The 18,411-nt window shown below is 49.4% G+C and overlaps 2 protein-coding genes and 1 pseudogene across 4 annotated transcripts in view; 1 reads left to right on the top strand and 2 right to left on the bottom strand.

The window, feature by feature from the left end:
* The window catches only part of ABHD6 (abhydrolase domain containing 6, acylglycerol lipase), an 83,116-nt gene extending 79,961 nt beyond the window's left edge, over positions 1 to 3,155 (bottom strand). The window contains exon 1 of the mRNA XM_072941556.1: positions 2,906 to 3,155. The gene's annotated coding sequence lies outside the window, so the exon portion shown is untranslated. The remainder of the gene's footprint in view (positions 1 to 2,905) is intronic.
* On the top strand, positions 2,437 to 8,219 carry LOC102530756 (large ribosomal subunit protein eL31-like; annotated as a pseudogene).
* Positions 8,220 to 16,761: 8,542 nt separating this feature from the next.
* The window catches only part of FLNB (filamin B), a 127,680-nt gene continuing 126,030 nt past the window's right edge, over positions 16,762 to 18,411 (bottom strand). For all 3 annotated transcript variants that reach the window (XM_006196442.4, XM_006196443.4, XM_006196444.4), the window contains one exon: positions 16,762 to 18,410. In XM_006196442.4, coding sequence (XP_006196504.2) covers positions 18,223 to 18,410 — 188 coding nt within the window. In that variant the 3' untranslated portion in view covers positions 16,762 to 18,222. The remainder of the gene's footprint in view (position 18,411) is intronic.

Below are 18,411 nucleotides of genomic sequence, written 5' to 3'. Positions count from 1 at the left end.
CTAAATCTGTAAGCAGTACCAAGGAATAAGCAGTGACAAGGAATGCTGCACCCTGGCCCCCTATCCCTGGTTTCCTGTCTCAGAAGCAACTCCTTTTACCAGCTTACATATTCTTACAGAGTCTGCATAAATAAGCACCAAACATATCCTTGAGAAATACAGAGTTTAGCATACAATGTGCGTGGTCCTATTTCCTGCTGAGTTTCCTAAATATACCAAGGACTATGTGAGTTTGATATAAGAAAAAGAGACTGTAAGCCTGATTTTTGAAATTTGGTTACATCTGACTAAGGGAATAAAATCAACTGGTCCCTGCTTTAAACGGGAGAAATCATTTTCCCCAAACATCCAATTAACCTCAGAGGTCTTGTTGGAATTTGTAGGGGTACAGCAAGGCTGTAAAACTTCGGTCACCCCTTCTTCCAAGCAGAGCTCACTGTCCCAGGAAAACTTCCAGTTTCCAAGGTCCAAAATGATTAAGCAGGCAATTCACAAATGAGCTTATTTTGGAGGAGAGGATCATCCTTTTGCCCCAAAGGCCAGCGACATGGCTGGGACATGAGCCCTGTGCTGGGCGAGGGAGGCAGGGGAGGTGGACTAGACACTAAGTGAGCCTGTCCATGGCTCTGTTCTGGCCCTGCCACCCTGCGGCCTCCTTGGCGACAAGACATCTCTCTCTCCCTGGATTGGAGCAGCTTGCGGGAGCCACAGGCATCAGCCAGATCTCATTCTGGGAAAACTCTGCTGGGCAAGAGGGGACGCAGTGAGGCTTCTTCTCACTGGCTGCAATTCAGAGCCACAGACATCCTCCCGCCTCTCTGGGTCACCTGACCTGGCTGGGACAAGCAGGTCCCATGGCTGTTGGGGGAAGGGGGATGTACCCTGGTTCTATGCACTCTTCCACTTTTGGCTTTGTCCAGAGGGTCTGAAATCTCAGGGGACCTGTTAACATGCTGATTCCCAGGGCCCAGCACCCCTGGAGTCTGTCTCAGAAGGTCTGGGGTTGGGTCTCTGAACTTACATTTCCAACAAGCTCCTAGGTGATCTGAGGACCAGATTTTTCTTTCATTAACTACTTACTGAGGCCCAGATTTTGAACCCACTCTCATAGCCCTCCTCAGTGAGAAAAGGTGTAGCATGGTGTAGGGGACAAGTTCACTTTGAAGCCATACTCTGCTCCACCTCCTAGCTGTGAGACCTTGAGTAGGTCACTATCCTTAAGTTTCCTTATGTGTAATATGGGAATAAAAAGAGAATCAGCCTCCTGGGTGAAGTTTAAATAATAGAATGCACATAAAACACTGACTATGTGCCCGACACCTAGTAAGCCTTCAACAAAATGGAGGCTGTATTTTTATTAACAAGACTTTCTCCATCAAAATGTAGGCCACTTAAGCCTTTGGGTAGATATGACTCTCAATTATTTAGAATGAATTATTGCCACACAAGGAATCAGACCCAATTCCCATTTCTTTATCACTCGTCACTCAAGTATTTTGGCAAGTGAGTCTTGAGAAATGGAGATGCCCCTACTTCCAGTCCTTGTTATTTTCTCTTCCTCATCAACACCCTCTTCCTGCCTCAAACAGACACACTCCTAGTGCCCTTCATCCTGTGGGTTGGTGGTGGGGGTGGGTAGGGAGCCCCTCCAGTTCCACAGTCCTGGCTCCCATTTCTCCCTCGGGTTGGAGAAGAAAAGTATAAACGGCACTGCCAGACCAGGAGAGGAAAAGGTGACAAACTGGAGGTCACATCCCTCCTTCCTCCCAGAAGGAGAATAGGCACCTAGCCAGCGGGGTGTGTGGATGAGAGGATCACACCTGTATCAGACACCAAGTCTCTCCATCGAGACTTCCACTTAATGGTCCTGAAAGCAGAGGCCACAGTGAGGAGCCAGTGTTCCCATGTCACCTCCCCACATGGCACGTCTCGAAGAAGGAGTAGGTACTCACAGTCCCAATGGACTCTGGCAACAGTAGCTTCAAGCTTTAGGGAAGCAATGAAAGTAAAACTAAGGGAATTTCAAGGAAACAAGGATGTGCATGCATGCACACATGTACCTGTACATGTACACACACACACACACACACTCGATTCTTCTGAAAAAGTGGGTTGGGAAACAGCGAGTGCCCTGAATGGAACACTAGATGAAGGACAGCTTGGCTCCCCAGGCTTCAGGGGGCCAAGGGCAAAGGGGGGCTGCCCTCGTCCAAGTCACCAACTCTTTCTTTGTTGACATCTGCACCTTCCTCACTTCTGCCCTTGCCCCCTACAATCTGCTCTCAACAACCAGGATGTGCTTCATAAAATGCAAATGTCATTCTATCTCCACCCCTGCCTCAAACCCTCAATGGCTCCCCATTTACTTCTGGATAAAGAGCCATGTCCTCCTCCCACAATCCACTGCACCCTTCTTTTCCAACCCTGCCAGGCAGAATGGTTCCCACAAGGAAGGGGGGCAAGAACAAGAAGGGCCGGTCGCCATCATCAAGGTGGTGACTGGAGAATACACTATCAACATTCACAAGCACTTCCACGGAGTGGGTCTCAAGAAGCATGTGCCTCGGGCACTCAAAGAAATTCAGAAATTTGCCATGAAGGAGATGGGAACTCCAGATGTGCACATTGACACAACGCTCAACAAAGCTGTCTGGGCCAAAGGAATAAGGCACGTCCCAAACCATATCCATCTGCAGTTGTCCAGAAAAGTAATAAAGACGAAGACTCACCAAACAAGCTCTATACATTGGTTACCTATGTACTTCTCATTACTTTCAAAAATCTACAGTTAATGTGCATGAGAATTAACTGCTGGTTGTCTAGAAATAAAGTTCTAGAACCAAAAAAAAAGAAAAAAAAAGACCCAAGTGCTTACAAAGCCCTGAATCTCTTGGCTTTCACTTACCTTTCCAACTCCATTTTCAACCATCTGTATACTCTATAGCCACATCACCACTTAGTTCCGTTCTTCACGCTTCTCCAGCCTCTGGGCCTTTTCACATGCTATTTTGCCTCCTCTTGGATCATTCTTTTCCTCCTTCCCTTAGCAAACTTCTCATTCTTCAAAATTCAGTGTAAACGTCGCTCAGTCAGGAAGCCCTTCCCTCACCTGCTCTCTCTAGTCTATTTTGGGACCCCTAGTCACACCTTCCCAGGCTGCCCTGTGTGTCCCCTTCCTAGCTCTCATCATATGTATAATCGTTTGTGCAATGTCTATTCCTTGTCGCCAGCCTACAACCTCTATGAGGGCAGAGCTGGGTCTTCTTAGTCACTGCGCAATACATTTTTGTGGAATTAATTATACTCAGGGGGTACTACCATGTCATCTTGGGATAAGAACAACAGCCTTTATAGAGCTAACCTTTAAAAAAAATAAAATATTTGAGCAAAAGGTAGTAGACACTAGGTAGTAGAATTGTTGTAATTTTTCTTTTAGAAATCCTTGCAGGTGGAAACCCCTAACTTACAAAGTTAGGGAGTCATTTTTGCTAGGACAGGTTACAGATTAAAAAAAATTAACCGTGCCCTCCAGTGTATTGGCAGTTTCTCAAAGAACATTTGAAGGATAAAATGGAAGGGCACCAGGGACACAAGAACTAAAACCTTAAAATCCAACCAAAGGTAAAATCTCACCGTGGTCCGCCCTCCTGCCTCAGGCCTTTGGAATTCTGTTCTCTCTGCCTAAAGCACCCTCCCCTCTAGCCCTTCTTCGCCTTGAGCACGACGTCCCTCCCTCCTCTCTCTGTAGGCCTAGGGCTTTCAAGGCTTTCAGGACGCTACGCAAACCTCCCCGCTCTAAGAGGAACGCTCCAGTCAGACGCCTGCACGCACGTACGAACACAAGGCACGCACGCACGCTAGGCACGCAAGTACGTACGCACACACAGGCGCGCGCGCGCGCGCACATGCGGCTCGCGCTTCTTTCTCAAGGGTCGGCCCACCTGGCCCGTATTCCCCAGCTGGCCTGGGTTACGGCTGATTGTTGTTACAAGCCGGTTTTCCTACCTCATATGAGTTCCCTGATGGCAAGATGTGTTCGTCATTTGCAAAAACTCCTTTATTTTTCTATCCTATTTATTTTGAGATTCCTGCTTATTTGAGATATTTTAATAGTTTCATGGAGGTTAGAGCTGAAAATGTCTTTAAAGATAATAATAATAATAATAATAATAATAATAATAATAATACAGTAACTGCTGCCATTTGCCAAGGCTTGCCTCTGCCAGGCTGTATTCTAAGAAGGCAAGATATACATGACGTTCCAACAAACAGCACGAAAAAGGTGGGCTCTGTTGTCATCCCCATTTTATAAATGAGGAAACTCAGGCCCAGAGAAGTTAAGCAACCTGCCCATGGTCACACAGCTGGTGAGCAATGAAGCCGGTGAGCCCCCCTGAAGTATATAGTAAGCACAGGGTCTAGGGCCCTAATACCTTTAAGGGCCACAGAAATGTTTTAATTTCTATAGGAATAAGAGGCAAAAAGGTGAAAATTTAAGTTGAAGCAAAATTTTAACATATAACATTAACATATGTGTCTTTATACTAATGTAAAATATAATTTTTACTTTTATTTTTTTTTCAGGAAGAAGGGATTTGTGAAGGCAAAGTGCTCTAAAAGACCCACAAAAGTCATAATGTGGGCCCTGGTGGAGTCAGAAGTCAAATCAGGTCAGTATGGCCCCAAAGTTCATGTTTTCACTAGTCTAATATAATCCCTTATTACAGGTGAGGAAATTGAGATCCAAAGCCACATGACAAATGGATGGCAGAGCCCAGCAGAGAATGCAGGTTTCCTCTGGTCCAACCATGGTACCCTGTGGTTTGACAGCACCACCTGGTGGTCTTTCAGGGAACTTCCCTTCAGTCAAAGGATGAAGCTAGAGCCAGGGCAGAAGTCCACATAACCCCAAGAAGTAGTTAGTTACCATTCTGCCCTTGGACTCCATACTCAGTAGTGGCGAAGCCAGGCCAAGGCACCAAATCCATGCACTCTCTTTAGGTTGTCTTCAGAATTCACAATACCCCCTACACACACACACACACACACACACCTCCCAGAGTAACAGAGTAACCCTCAGACTTAATATTTATAAAATGCCTAGATCGGCCCCGTTCAGTACGAATAGCATGAGTCAATTTGCAATTTGAAATTTTCTAGTAGCCACATTAAGAAAGCAAAAAGAAAACTAATTTTAATAATAGATTTTATTTAATATAGGGGATCAGCAAACTACAGGCAGTGGATCAAATCTAACCTATCACCTGTTTTTTTAAATAAACTTTTATGAAACAATAAATCCATGCCCATCTGTTTATGTATCAGCCATAGCTGCTTTTACATTGCAACAGAGTGGGGAGGGTGTAGCTCAGTGGTAGAGCAGGTGCTTAGCATGCATTAGATCCTGGGTTCAATCCTTAGTCCCTCCATTAAAGAAGTAAATAAACGAACCTATCTCCCTCTCTCCCCAAAACAAAAAAACAATACATTGAAACAGAAAAGTTGAGTGTTTGCTTTGTTCAGATGGATGGCCCACAAAACTGAAATTTCTCATATCTAGTTCTTTACAGAGAAAGTCTGTTGATCTTTGATTTGACCCACAATATCCAGATTTGGTCATTTCAGCATGTGATTCAATATTGAAATTATTAATGAGCTATTTTATGTTTTTTTTTATCATACTAAACCTCTGAAATCCATTATGTCTTTTATACTTACAGCACATCTCAGTTTGGATGAGACACATTTCAAATGCTCAGCAGACACATGTGGCTCATGACTATGAAACTGGACGGCGCAGCCTTAGAATAAGGCCAGCACATAGCAAATATAACATAGGTGCTCATTAAATACAGAAATAAATAGGTTCTCCAGAAGAACTAAGCCATAACATCCTGGAACAGCTTGTAATGAATCAGCCTCTTTCCCATGCTTCTAGAATGGTGCTAGCTATGTGGTACCATCCTTGGGAGAATTGAAAAAATAGTTATTCAAATCATGTTCCGGAAGGCTTAATTTATTTGCAAAATCCCAGTGAGAAAAGCTGCCCTTGTGATAGCCTATCCTCTTCTAAGCAGCTTTGCAGACTTGCTGCTGATAGAGCATTGTAATAATAATTAATATGACTCATATATATAGAGCCAGGCATTTGCTAGGCATTTTCTGAGCATTGTTTCATTTAATGACAGAAATAACTGACCTTCCTCAGGAAGCCTACCCCGACCCCCATGCTGGCTCAGGTGCCCCTTCTGTGCTCCATAAATGCCCCATTTCTCCCCCGCTCACCATCCTTCTCACTCTGTACTGTGAGCTCCAAGAAGATCTGTCCCCGCTGTGCCCCAGGGGCCCCTGGGAGCTATCAGATCAATGTGTGTTGCATTCAGTCCAATGACCCTGAGGAACCCAGGCGGTATCTGGCATTTGATTACATCCAGCAGGTGTAATCACAGGTTTGTCACGCACCTCTTGTGCGAGGCTGCAGTGCAAGTTCCAGCAGAATCACATGCACACACGGCGTTTGCTCATGCTCTCTGCTTCTTGCTCTTTCCCACTAAGAACTTTTCCAAAGTTGGTAAGGAAAACCCAGGCAAGTTAGCCCAATTTGCAGTTTTAAAACTACTAGCTCCTTTGTGGAGTTTCAGGCCAAGAGGCATACCAGGAAAGACCCAGAAAATTCCTCTGGGGATGATCCTCACAGAGCTGTTGGTTTGCCCAGTTCTTTCTCTGGCCAGTCTGAGGGGCTGCTCTTTGGCCAAGTCAGGTAGAAGCATATCACAGGGCCCTGATTAAGCCAGATGTGCCCGTGAGCATTTTGGTGTCACAAAGAGCTGTGTGCAGGATGACTCCCTTGGCTCCCTACATGCCCAAGGCCTTGTAAGCAATGAGAGGTTGTGTGCACCAACGCTGGGTAGACTGCCAGGTAGGGACATCTGACATGTCTAGGATTCCAGTAGGGGACTCATCCCAAGGAAAGGAGGAAGGTGCATTAAGATGACACCAATAACTAAAGTTTAGCTATCAGAAGGCAGGTGCTATGCATTGGATGTGTCCCATCAAAAAACATATGTTGAAGTTCTAACTGCCAGTACCTCAGAATGTGACCTTATTTGGATATAGAGTCATAGAAGATATAATTAGTTAAAATGAGGTCATACTGGAGTAGTGTGAGCCCCTAATCCAGTGTGACTGGTGTCCTGATAAGAAGATGGCAATCTGAAGACAGAGACACAGGGAGAACACCATGTGATGACCCAGGCAGAGACTGAGTTTTGCAGCTGCAAATCAGTGGAGGCTGAGGATTGCCAGCAAACCCTCAGGAACCAGGAAGAAGCCAGGAAGTTTCCCCTGCAGATTTCAGAGGAAGCATGATTTTTAGACTTCTAATTTTCAGAACTGTGAGACAAATTTCTGTTGTTTTAAGTCACCCAGTTTGTGGTCCTTTGTTATGGCATTCCTAAACTCATACAGGAAGGGACTTGTGAGTTTAGGGTGGTGGCTGAGCTCAAATCCACCCAAGAGCAGCCACAGGACACATCGGGCTCCACAGCAGAGATGGGCTAAATGTTTGAGGATCTTTTCTCCTCTTCTTCCTGGCCACCCGGTCACACAGCACTCCCAGACTTCTCACATCTACAAGTCATGTGATTCGTTCTCACCAGCAGAATGTGACAGGAAGTGACATTTGCCAAATCCTGGCCAAGGTGGTCAAGGTGGGCATGTTCTCTCCAGGCTCTGTCTCCTCCCTCATCCCCCAGTTGTGGGTAGAAGATTCAGGGAACAACTCTGAGGCCCTAGGAGATGGTAGAGCCACCAGATGGGAGAAGCCTGGATCCCAAGACCAGCCTGCAGCAGGTGGCCCACCCGACATCAGATTGCACTGTGCTGTAAGAGATACATCTTTATTTTTTAAATAAGTTTAAGCAACTGGGATTTCAGGGCTGTTTGTTATAGCAGTGAGGCAACACTGACCCATGCATGTTCTTGGGGATGAGAGAAACGGAAAGAAAACATGGAACAACTTCTGTCCTGAACTGTGGGATACTGGGACCAAGTAGTTCTGCTGTAAGTCCTTCAACAGAGTGTAGAGAGTAAGGACAGGGAGAGGACCCCTGTCCCCTGAGCACCTGACGGACTTAATGAGCCCCTCCTCTGCTCCCAGCCTGCAGCTAGAGCACTTGGAGGTTCCATGGTTTCCCTTAGGAGAGCAGCACTGCTGGTGATGGTGTGGGTGGGGAGCCCTGCAAGGGGCTGAGCCCCGTGAGGGCAGACAAGAGGCAGCAGGTGGGCCCCCCAAGTCCCAGAGGTGCACCCCACCCACAGTAGCACTCGTGCCCATTTTTTCCTGGCAGAGGAGGCAGGGATGGAGAGAGGGAGGATAGGTGGGTGGGGTTGGCAATGTCTCTGCTCTGCAGGGTCCAGATGGGCCCTGGGAGAAGGAAGCAGCAGCTTCCAAACCCCCAATGGGTTCACATTAGCTGGTCTGTTCGCCCTGGAAAGTTGAAGACACTACTTTTGATGTAAAAGGTCTTTGTGATGGGTTGGGACCGGGCGTGAGTTGGAGCCCTGGTGTCCTTCATGGTGTCGCCTGGAACACAACAAGGGCCCAGGTGAGCTGGGGCCACCCCTCCTCCTGCCATCCTGACCCCAACCCAAAGGGCTGAGGGTCAAACAGGCAATCACTGCCACAGCTGCCCCAGTTGTTCAAACAGTGATGTTTCTATGCAGTTAGGAACAGCGCTGCCCCTTGGATGCCTTGACCCCTACCTCAGGCCTCCCCTTCCTTCCTAGGATCCAATAGTTAAAGGGTACATCTGGGAACCTCGACACCCTGCTTTGGCTCCATGACCAGGATCTGCCTGGATGGGTGGCACTCAGGTCATTCTAATTGTTAACTACTTTGACCTCTTTCTTACCCCAAGCCCACCGCTCATCACATTTCTCCCTTTGTCTAGTGACACCCCGCCCATCCCAGTGCTCCACAGTCAGCACCACCAGGGTCCTGTCCAGGGCTGAACTGGCTCCCCAAATGCCCATAGGCTGCAAATCCTGCCTGTGGAATTAATGATAATAATAATGATAATGATAATGTTAATACCAGTTACCATTTCTTGAGCATTTACTATGTGCCAGGCACCAGACTGGTGCTTTCTATGTATAAAAGGCATCTGGAGCTGACCCAGCTGAGGCCCAGACAGTGCCTTCAATCCCTCTTCTCATGGCTGTTTGCACCCACTGGGATGACGCAGCTCCTGTCTGAAACTGTTGGGGAAGGGGGACAAGTGGTCAGCAGGTCTGTCATGTGTTCCCCATCTGGCCTCTGAACTGGCTGGTTTAGGGGCATGAGGCCAGAGGGTTACAGAATGTTCCAGAGCTTCTGGGAGCAACTGAGGGCTTAGCAGAACCACTATGGAAGAAAACAGTCTCCCTGTCTGGGCCCCGAACCCAGACTGCCCTAGTACCCAGGGGGCATCCAGAATCAGCTCCCCAGCAGGCCTCCCCATAGCAGCCTCCTAGTCTCCACTTCCTCCTAATGTCTTTCTATAGCTTTGACCGTCAAGTGTGGCCCATGGGCTAGCAGCAGCAGTGTCATCAGGGAACTTGTTAGAAGTGCAGAATCTCGCCCCATCCCTAACCCCACTTCTGGATCAGAACCTACATTTTAACAAGATCACCAGGTGGCTCCTGTGACAGTGAAGATTTGAAAAGTGCAGCTGGGTAGCACAGACCACTGCCTGACACTATATCATATATCCGTGTGTGTTGTCAGCCCACTCTGAGGAGCCATGTCTGTCTTGTTTCCTGTTGTCCATCTCGGAACAAAAAGAGCCTGACACACATCACGTGCTCAATAAACACTCATTAAATGAATGAATGAACCAGAATTCAAACCCAGCCTCATAATTTCAAACTGAGTCACTCTCTGTGCCTGTTCATTCACTAAATCATTTTGGGGCAGAGCTGGGATTCAGTGATTCCAGATCTCCCTCAGCTGGCTGTTCTGAATGACAGGACAACAGGTTGAATGAATGAATGTGTGTCCTACCCACCTCATGGGGCTTTGTGAGGATAGTTCCTGTTCAGAGTGCTTTTTCCTCAAAAACTCTGACATACAAATGGAGGGACTAATTTATTCCCATTTTTCAAATGAGGAAACAGGCCTGGAGAAGATAAGGTTCTTGTTTGAGCTCACACCACTTGGAAGTGGTGGGGACAGGATTTGAAATCACACTTTCTGACTCCAAATCAAGGCCTCACTCCCTAGTTCATATTCATTTATTCCACAGTCGTCGAGTGCCAGCCCTAAGCTGGGAGCTTGGAGGTTATAAATACAGTTAACTAAGAAGTCCTAAGGAACCCCAAGGGCTCACCAGGCCAGATGGATACTCAAGAAATGGTGACGCAATGGGACCAGTGCTTGTTGCAGAAACAGAAAGATGGGCTCAACTAATCTGCCTGGAGGACTCTTGGAAGACTTCCCAGAGGAGGTGACATGAAAGTTAGCAGAGGGAGGGGCAGGAGGAGCATTCTAGGTGGAGAAACCAGAATATGCAAAGGCCTGGAAGTCCTGCTCAGAAAACAGTGAGCCAGAGGGATGTGCTGGTGAGTGAGTGGATAAGGGATGAGGCTGGGCCTGCCTGAGAAACCCTGGAATGGCAAGAGGGTGGTGGCCCTTACCCACATGGCAGCCGTACTCCCAGGATGACAGGATCGCGTACAGAAACTTCTCTGGCTTCTGCTGATGCCGCTCCTGGAGGTATAAGGCCCGGCCTTGGCCATCGTGGGAGATGCCTTGTAAGAGCAGCTGCAGGGTGCTCGGGGGGACCTGCCTCATTGCTAAGCCCTCTGGCTTGGTCTGGCCTGTTGACCCTCGAGTTGCTCTTTGGGCCTCCCAAACTCGGTCTCCCTTGGGCCGAGGGCCCTGGACACCCACTCCCCTGGACAGCCGATCCTGGACCTCCCTGGTCTCCAGCTTGCTGTCAGGGGAGCTAGTGGCTGGTGATGGCCCCACTCCCAAGGCTGACCTGAAGGGGGCCCGCTGGAGCCGCTTCCTGGGCATGGGCCCCTCCTTTGGGAGCTTGTGGCCATAGTTGATGTTCCAGGCAACCCTGGCGGCGACCTCCTTCTGCATGTGTTCCTGCCAGCAGGCTTGGTTCTGGGAGGTGAACAGATGCCTCATGGTGGTGGGGGAGAGAGGGTGGGGGAGGGAGGAAACATTCTGCAGCCTGTGTTTGCACTGCTGGTGCCTTGTTTCCAAGGATACGTGCAGCCAATGAGGTCTGTATTGCCAAGGCCCTACAGGAGAGGAGGGGCTGGGCTGCTCAAGGGACTGGGGGCCACCTACAGGCAGTGTGACAGACCAGGCCAGAAAAGGGAGCAAAGGCGACACTACCCAGGGTGCCTGGCAGAGGGCTATTTTCTGCCCTAGAGGGCCCAGGCCTCCCCCACTATACCCAGAGGGTACCAGGTGGCACGTGGGGTTCCACAGTCTCTATTCCATTCAGCAAACCCCAGTGTACACCTACTAAGTGCCAGACACCCAAGGGGGTCCAAAGAGAGGCCCAGTCTCAACCCCTAGCAAGCTCTGGACACTTGGCTGGGGCCGAGTTCCTCAGACACACTCTGCCACTGCATGGCCTCATCTGTACAGTGAGATAATCATGGGAACTACCCCAATGTCGAGAATGACAGGACAGTGTATAACCACCGGGGACAGTGCCTGGCTCAGAGGAAGCTATCCAAAATGTCAGCTGATGATTAAAAAGCACCTGCCAGGTACCAGCTGCCAAGCTGTGCTCCGTATGCCTTAAGCATCCCTCCTCCGTCACTGGGGCTCTCACCACCTCCTTTCCAGGTGGGGAAGTGGGGGTGGGAGAAGTGCTGTGCCTGCCCCAGGGCACACTACTGTGTGTGGTGGTGCCTACTCTGTGCCAGGCCCTGGGCTGGGGGCTGTACCGAGTGACCTCACTCAGTCCTCCCAGTGGCTTACTAATAGACTCTGTCTTATGTCAGTTTTTCAGATGAGAAAACTGAAGCTCAGCAATATTAGATGGTTGCACGGGACTGACCCCAAACCCCACATCTGTGTTTCAGACAAAAAACTCTGACAGAATGTTGACAAGCATCATGAGAAAGGCACAGGCAGGGTGAGGCAGAGGAGGACCCACCGGTCACCTCAGCAGCACCAATAGTCAGCCTCCTGGATCTTCACACCCTCTGCTGGGTGTGCTCTCCTTTATTCGTTCAACATTCACTTGCTGTTGACCCTGTGCCAGGCACTAAGGGTATAGGCTTCCTGCCCTGAAGGTTTCTCAGTTCAGAAAACTGGACAGAGGGGCAGGCAAGGAATTAGGAGAATGGTCCAGGAAGTCTTCCTGGAGGAAGTGTCTTTTGATTTTGACTGAACCATGAACACTACACACTGGCTCTGTTGCTAAGGGGTGGGGTGAGGGAAGGATGGAGGAAGAAAAGTTAGGGGGCTGGACCCTGGGGTCAAATGGTCATGGAGCAGGGTTTGATGCCAGAACTCAAGAAAGCTCCTGGGTCGAGACTGTCCCCTCCCCCAGACTGGTAAGTCCAGGTGTCTGGAGCAGGAGAGGGAACAAGTGAGTGTCCCCTTCCTCAGGGCTTCGGAGACCCCTTGCGTTCCTGACAGACCACTGGGCTGCCCTCGGTGCCCTGCAGTTCCTGTGTCCAAGGCGACCTCTGGCGGACAACCGGACCTGCAAGTGGACAGGCTCCGCCAGAAGGGGAGGGGAGTGGGAGGGTGCAGGGAAGTGCCCTCAAAGTGCTGCCTTCCAGTGGGTCCCAGAACAGCCAATAGCCCACAAGGAGAACCGCCTTCAGATTCAGTTTCTGTGTTTGTGGGAAACATCCTGTGCCAGGCCCCTGTGAGCTGCACACAGCCTTCTGACCCTGTTCAAGGCCCCAGGTTTTTTAATTCAGACTTTCTGGGTTTTAACACGATCTTGATCATCACTCACTCACTCTGAGCCCTGGCAAACTCCGTGAAAAACTGGGGATAATCCTGAGTCAGTGCCTGGCATTGTTATTTGCAATTTTTCTTACTCTAGAATTAAAAACTCATTTAAAAGCCACCAATAACCTCTGGGAAGGTGTGGGGCAGGCGGCAGGCCTGTGCTAAGGGAAAAGGGGTCAACTGCTTCTCAAAAGCCAGGGGAGGCTGGGGGGGGGTGGTGGTGTGAGCAGGGACACAGGTGCATCTGACTCACCTGGCTCCCCTCCCACCTTTCCCGCCATGCCCCAGGCTACCAGGACCCACCCTACCCACTCCCAAGGATGCGGTCCAACCTTAATCTCCAGCCTTGGGCTCTGTCCATAAGGGCCTCTCCTAAGACTTAGTGCTTATCTGTCTTTAAAGTAGCCCCTCTGGATTTAAGCTCTCAGAGCCAAAGAATCATTTTAGGCTCCTTGCATGACTAATAGTAATTTTGTGAACCTTACCACGGAGTGGATACAGTGATATTCTTTACGTGCATTTTTGTCAGTTAACTCCACAACACTCTACGGGGTAGATCCCATTACCCTGTTTCATGGGAGAAAAAAAATGGAGGCATTGTTTTCAGTGAGGGTAAGCGATCTGCCTGAGGTCAAGAAAGGACCAGGATTTGAACTTACTAGCCTGTGCTAATAACCACGTCGCTAAATGTCTTCCCCACAAACCACCCTTTCCCTCACTGAGGCACCCCTTCCACTGTGCCTTGGGTTGCTGAATCTTGCCAATTTTCAGGCAGCCCCTCTCCCAGCAGCTCTGGGTCAGGAGGGCCTGCCGAGGCCAATCAAGGGATGGATGGGTTGTGGGACCATTCTAGAGGTTACTCTTGGGATGGATGTTTCCTATGATCTTCCTATTTTATGGATAAAGGCACTGAGGCACAGAGAAGCCTGAAGTGTTTGAGCTGGGGAGTAGCAGAGCTGGGATTGGAATCCAGACTTGAACCTGCAGCATCTGACCTGCTGCTTTCTAAGCATTTCTCACACATTAAGGTTGTTGTCCTGTACCAACTGGGCCTGAAGCTGGCATTTCTAGGGCTTGGTGCCTCTGCCAAGACATCACTCTCCTCTGAGATCATCCCAGCAGTGTTCAGCTTCAGCTTTGCCCTGAGAATGCCCATGCCGACAGGGAGAGGCATCCTGGTGCCAGGGAGGGCGGTGGTCAGGGCAGAGGGAGTAACATGGGCAATAAAAGGCTTTGCAGGTTCTTTCATCCCCGAGCTTTGTCCTGGGGAGATAAGCACACCCCAAATACGAAAACGCCCTTGGAGGCGAGCCAAACATCAGGCTCGTAAATCCCCCATCTCCTGCCTGCCTGCTTTGGAGAACTCTTGAGGAAGAGAGAAGGAGTGTGGGGTGGGCCACCCTAAATTCCTTGCACATGAGCTGGTCCCCTGTAGGCTCAGGGGCCCAGACAAAAGCCTTATCACAAAGCAAAAAGGATCCCTTTGTTTAGAAGGATTCCTCCCACCATGTGTTTGGGCAGCATCCTGAGGACAAAGCCAGAGGGGGGAAAAATTGGGTTTAGGCTTGCCTTGAGCGATGTGACATTTTCATTCCCTCTTGGAGTTATGATTTGCTATTGTGAAGAGAAAAAGGAAATTAGCTAAACAAGATGTGTTTCTGGGAAAAAAGAGTTTTCATTAGTGAAATACTCTGATTATAAAAGCTCCTTCCACCCCACAAGTTGATGGAGACTTGGAAAGATTCCATTCCTTTGGCAAACACTAAGGCCAAAGGGCACTCAAATTAACGATTTTGCTCCCCATTTAAAATACAAATTTGAGGGGTTGACAAAAGTTGAGCATTCATTTTGCCATTAACCTTTAATTCTGCTAATTTTAAGTCTGTGCAATTTTAAATGAAAATTAAATCCCTATGCGCCAGACTCATTTTACATCAAACTCATTAAAATGTAGCTTTCAAGGACCCTTTGAAGTCTTAAGACTAGACATGTGGTCAAGGGCCCACGTGTTTATAAGTGCATTGGAAACAAAGAGACATGTTAATAAAATGTTTCCTTCTTGGCAGCATTGCTGATGAGTGCTTCCCTGGGTGCAGAGAGAAATTCAACCAGGAAGAGGCTGGAAGGGGGCAGGCCTCCTCTGGGTTGGAGATCTCTGCAGGGCAGCTGCTGTCTGCCTAATCTCCATTGGCCACCAAAGGGTGATGGTCCAGCCAGCTCTTGGTTGGAAAGGGGCAAAGTCAACCAGTGAAAGTCAGAAAGGACCTGGCACCTGGCCTGTCCAGGGTCAAGTTTAAAAGTTTTCAAGTTGTTTGCAACAAACAATAGTCAGTTCCCATAGGAGCAAGTAAGAGTTGCCCTGTGGTTCCAGCCACTGACCAGCAGAGAGATTCACAGATTTCACCCTGCGATGTCTTTGACATAAGCAGCAGGGAACTCCGAGGTGCAGCCTCAGGTACTACCAAGCAGCCTGTCTAGGAGGCATGTCACCTCTGGCAGAGACAGCAGCGGCCAAGACGCTGACAGCTCCCAGCGGGATTTCATCTGATCCTCAGGCTCACCGCCACATGCTCTGAGAGGCAAAGCAACCTTCTGGAGACCAGCCAGTGAGAGGCTAAGCCAGCTTAAGCCCTAGCATACCTGATGCCCAAGTCCAGCTGTTAATTTACAGATGCTGCCTCCCTAGAAACCAGCCAGGCTTCAACAAGGTATAGAAACCAATGGCTGGGCCCCTGTGCTCCTCTGTGGGCAAACACAGCCTCTGTGGCCTCTCCAGACCGTCCACTGGACAGAGCCTGCACTCCCCAGAGCCCATGGACCTCCTGTGGTCCAGAAAGTCATTCACAGCACAGGCCCACAGAAACCTCCTTCCCTCCCATCTTCTTCCCACCTCTCAGAGATACACAAACTGCATCCTGATCAACAGCTGGGTATCAGGAAGAAATACACAAAAGGACCTAGAAGTGTCTTCCTTCCCTGCCTTTCCCTTCACCCCTCACCTCCAGTGCAGGGCTGGGGGGCCAACAGGGACTCCCTATCACCATGGCGACTGCCAGGGGCTTGCCTAGGGGTGGGGAGCTCCTGGGTCCCCTTGCTTCTATGCTCCTGCTCCCACAGTGGGATAACTTGGGAGGTAAAGCTCCCACTCGGGACAAAAGGCGGGGACCCAGGGTCTGCCCCAAGTGAGCTTTGGGACCGCAAATGTCACTGCAGCACCTGAGTAAGTGTCGAGGGTAGGAGGTGGCAAGGGGCTAGGTGTGTCCTAAGGATGCGGCAAGCAGCTCTCTGAGCGAAAAGGAGAAGCAGATGGCGAGGAACTGATGGGAGGAGAGGAGTGGGGTTGGGGGGGGCGGCACCACGAATCCAAACCCTGCTGTCCAAAGGCAGTAGAATGACAGGTGTCACAGCTTCTTACCTGAATGAATTCCCTAAAATGAGGGTTTCCCAGGTCATCAAGAAAAAGGCTTTCTCTCTCTCCCTTTTTAAAACCACATCCATCCCCTAGGTGCGTTTCATATTTGGGACCCTTATCCAGGACAAACCCCAGCAAACCTCTCTGGGAGGTTGTGTTGGGATCTGCACCCCCTACTCTCAGGCCAGTCCTTTCTGGATAAACTCCCACAGAGGCCCGTGGAGAAGCAGGACGTCCCCCCATAAAAGGAAGCAAGGCTCCCTGTCAAGGCAAGTTGCTTAACCTGCGTCCTTTTGGCCAGGGTTTGGGAGAGCTGGTCAGAGACTCAAACCATTTATTCAGAAAGGGCACCATCCAAGAACACCCAGGGAGCTCACGGAGCAAACATTGTATTTAATAAGTTATAAGATACAATTTACAGTTGGCGTTTCGTTCCAGTTTCGCTTCCACGTCCCAGTTTATGAGGCCTGTGGTCCTTTCACATCAGGCTTCAGGCCGCTCCAGTTTCCAACAGGTGGGCTCTGCCAACACTCGCCCCCTGCCCCCACATGCTACCCCTCAGGAAGGGTCACCCACCTCACCCTATCCCATCCATGGAGGCACTCACGATGACAGCGGCCACTTCCCCAGGGCTAAGCAGTCAATCTGAAAGGCCTGCCTGCCCAGACCACACCACAGTCAGGCAGCCCTGAACACTAACTTTATTCCAAAGCAGGTCTGCAAAATGCTTTATACCCCATTTTTGGAATTTTGCACCTGCATATTGCTTTCCAAACAGCCTCAGGTGACACATGGTCAGGGCCAAATACACGGTCATGGTCAGCCACGTAGCTTTCACTATTTCTGCAAGTGGTAAAGGACCACCAATGAGCTAATGTCCTTCCCACCCCTTCCACCATTCCCTGACTTTCAGCCAAAGGTCGGCAGGACTTTCCTTCTTCCCTCTTTAATTATTTCCCAGGAAAAGTTATGCTGAGGCTGACTGGGGGTGGGCATGGCGTGTTGTGTCACGTGACAGGCCTCTGCTAACACAAGGACCCACCTGCGGTCTCTGTGGACGTGCTGGTAAAGACTCAGACTGACAGATGGCTGGAGTGTGTGTTAAGGACGAGGTTGGTTAAAAATAAAGGGATCTTTGGCAAGTGAGGGGCTGCTTGCCACTGCAGAATTTCCTCAGAGCCAGCGAATGAAACGGGCTTTAAAAACAAAAACAAAGACATGGCCACCAAGACGGTCACACGCAATGACTTTGCAGGGAAACAGTAGCGGGATGAGGGGAGAGGCACCAAGAAGCCATGTGGGCCAGTCCATCACCGCAGACACCCTGCCCTTTGAGAGACAGGGTCAGGGTGGTAATGAGTAGTGTTTAAACAATGGTGTCCACCTAAAACCATTTGCTTATGTGATACGGCACAGGAAGAGGTGAAGATGATTTTAAGACATCATCTTTTCTAAATGACAGCCTAACGAGGTCTCTTCTTTTCCCTGGCCTGTCCTCCCAAGACTTGTTTTGTAAACTGGCTAGCCAATTTCATTTCTTAAATATGTCAGCCTTGTCTGTGTTCTCAGTCTGTCTGTAAGGGGTGGTCTTTGCCATAAGAGGTCCCATTTGCTGGGCCTATTGGAGTTTGCATTTCCCGAGTCCCCAACATATCCCTAAAGAGTCAAGTCTAGGACTTCTTTCTGAAGGTACTTAAAAAAAAAAAAAGGGCAATGTTTTTGGGATGGGGGTTTCAGACCCACAAACAGGCTGAAGGACTTTGTATAAAACGAGTTACAAACAAGCAACAAAAGCAACCACCAGAACTCCTCCCACGATGTGATGAGAACTGTTTTAAGGCACTGTGACATGGAAGGGGCTGCCAGGGATGTGTTCCTCTCCCCACTTCACGGCCAGAACGTAATCCCCCTTTTCCTTGACGACGTACGTGACATTGTACTGCTGGTTGCCCACATGTTTCATGGAGACCTCTTCGCAGGGGGTGGTGGGCCCGTGGACCCCAATCAGCAGCATGTTGGAACC

This window comes from Vicugna pacos, chromosome 17 (genome assembly GCF_048564905.1).
Source record: "Vicugna pacos chromosome 17, VicPac4, whole genome shotgun sequence".
Taxonomy (NCBI): Eukaryota; Metazoa; Chordata; class Mammalia; order Artiodactyla; family Camelidae; genus Vicugna; species Vicugna pacos.
This window is presented reverse-complemented; position numbering and strand designations above follow the sequence as displayed.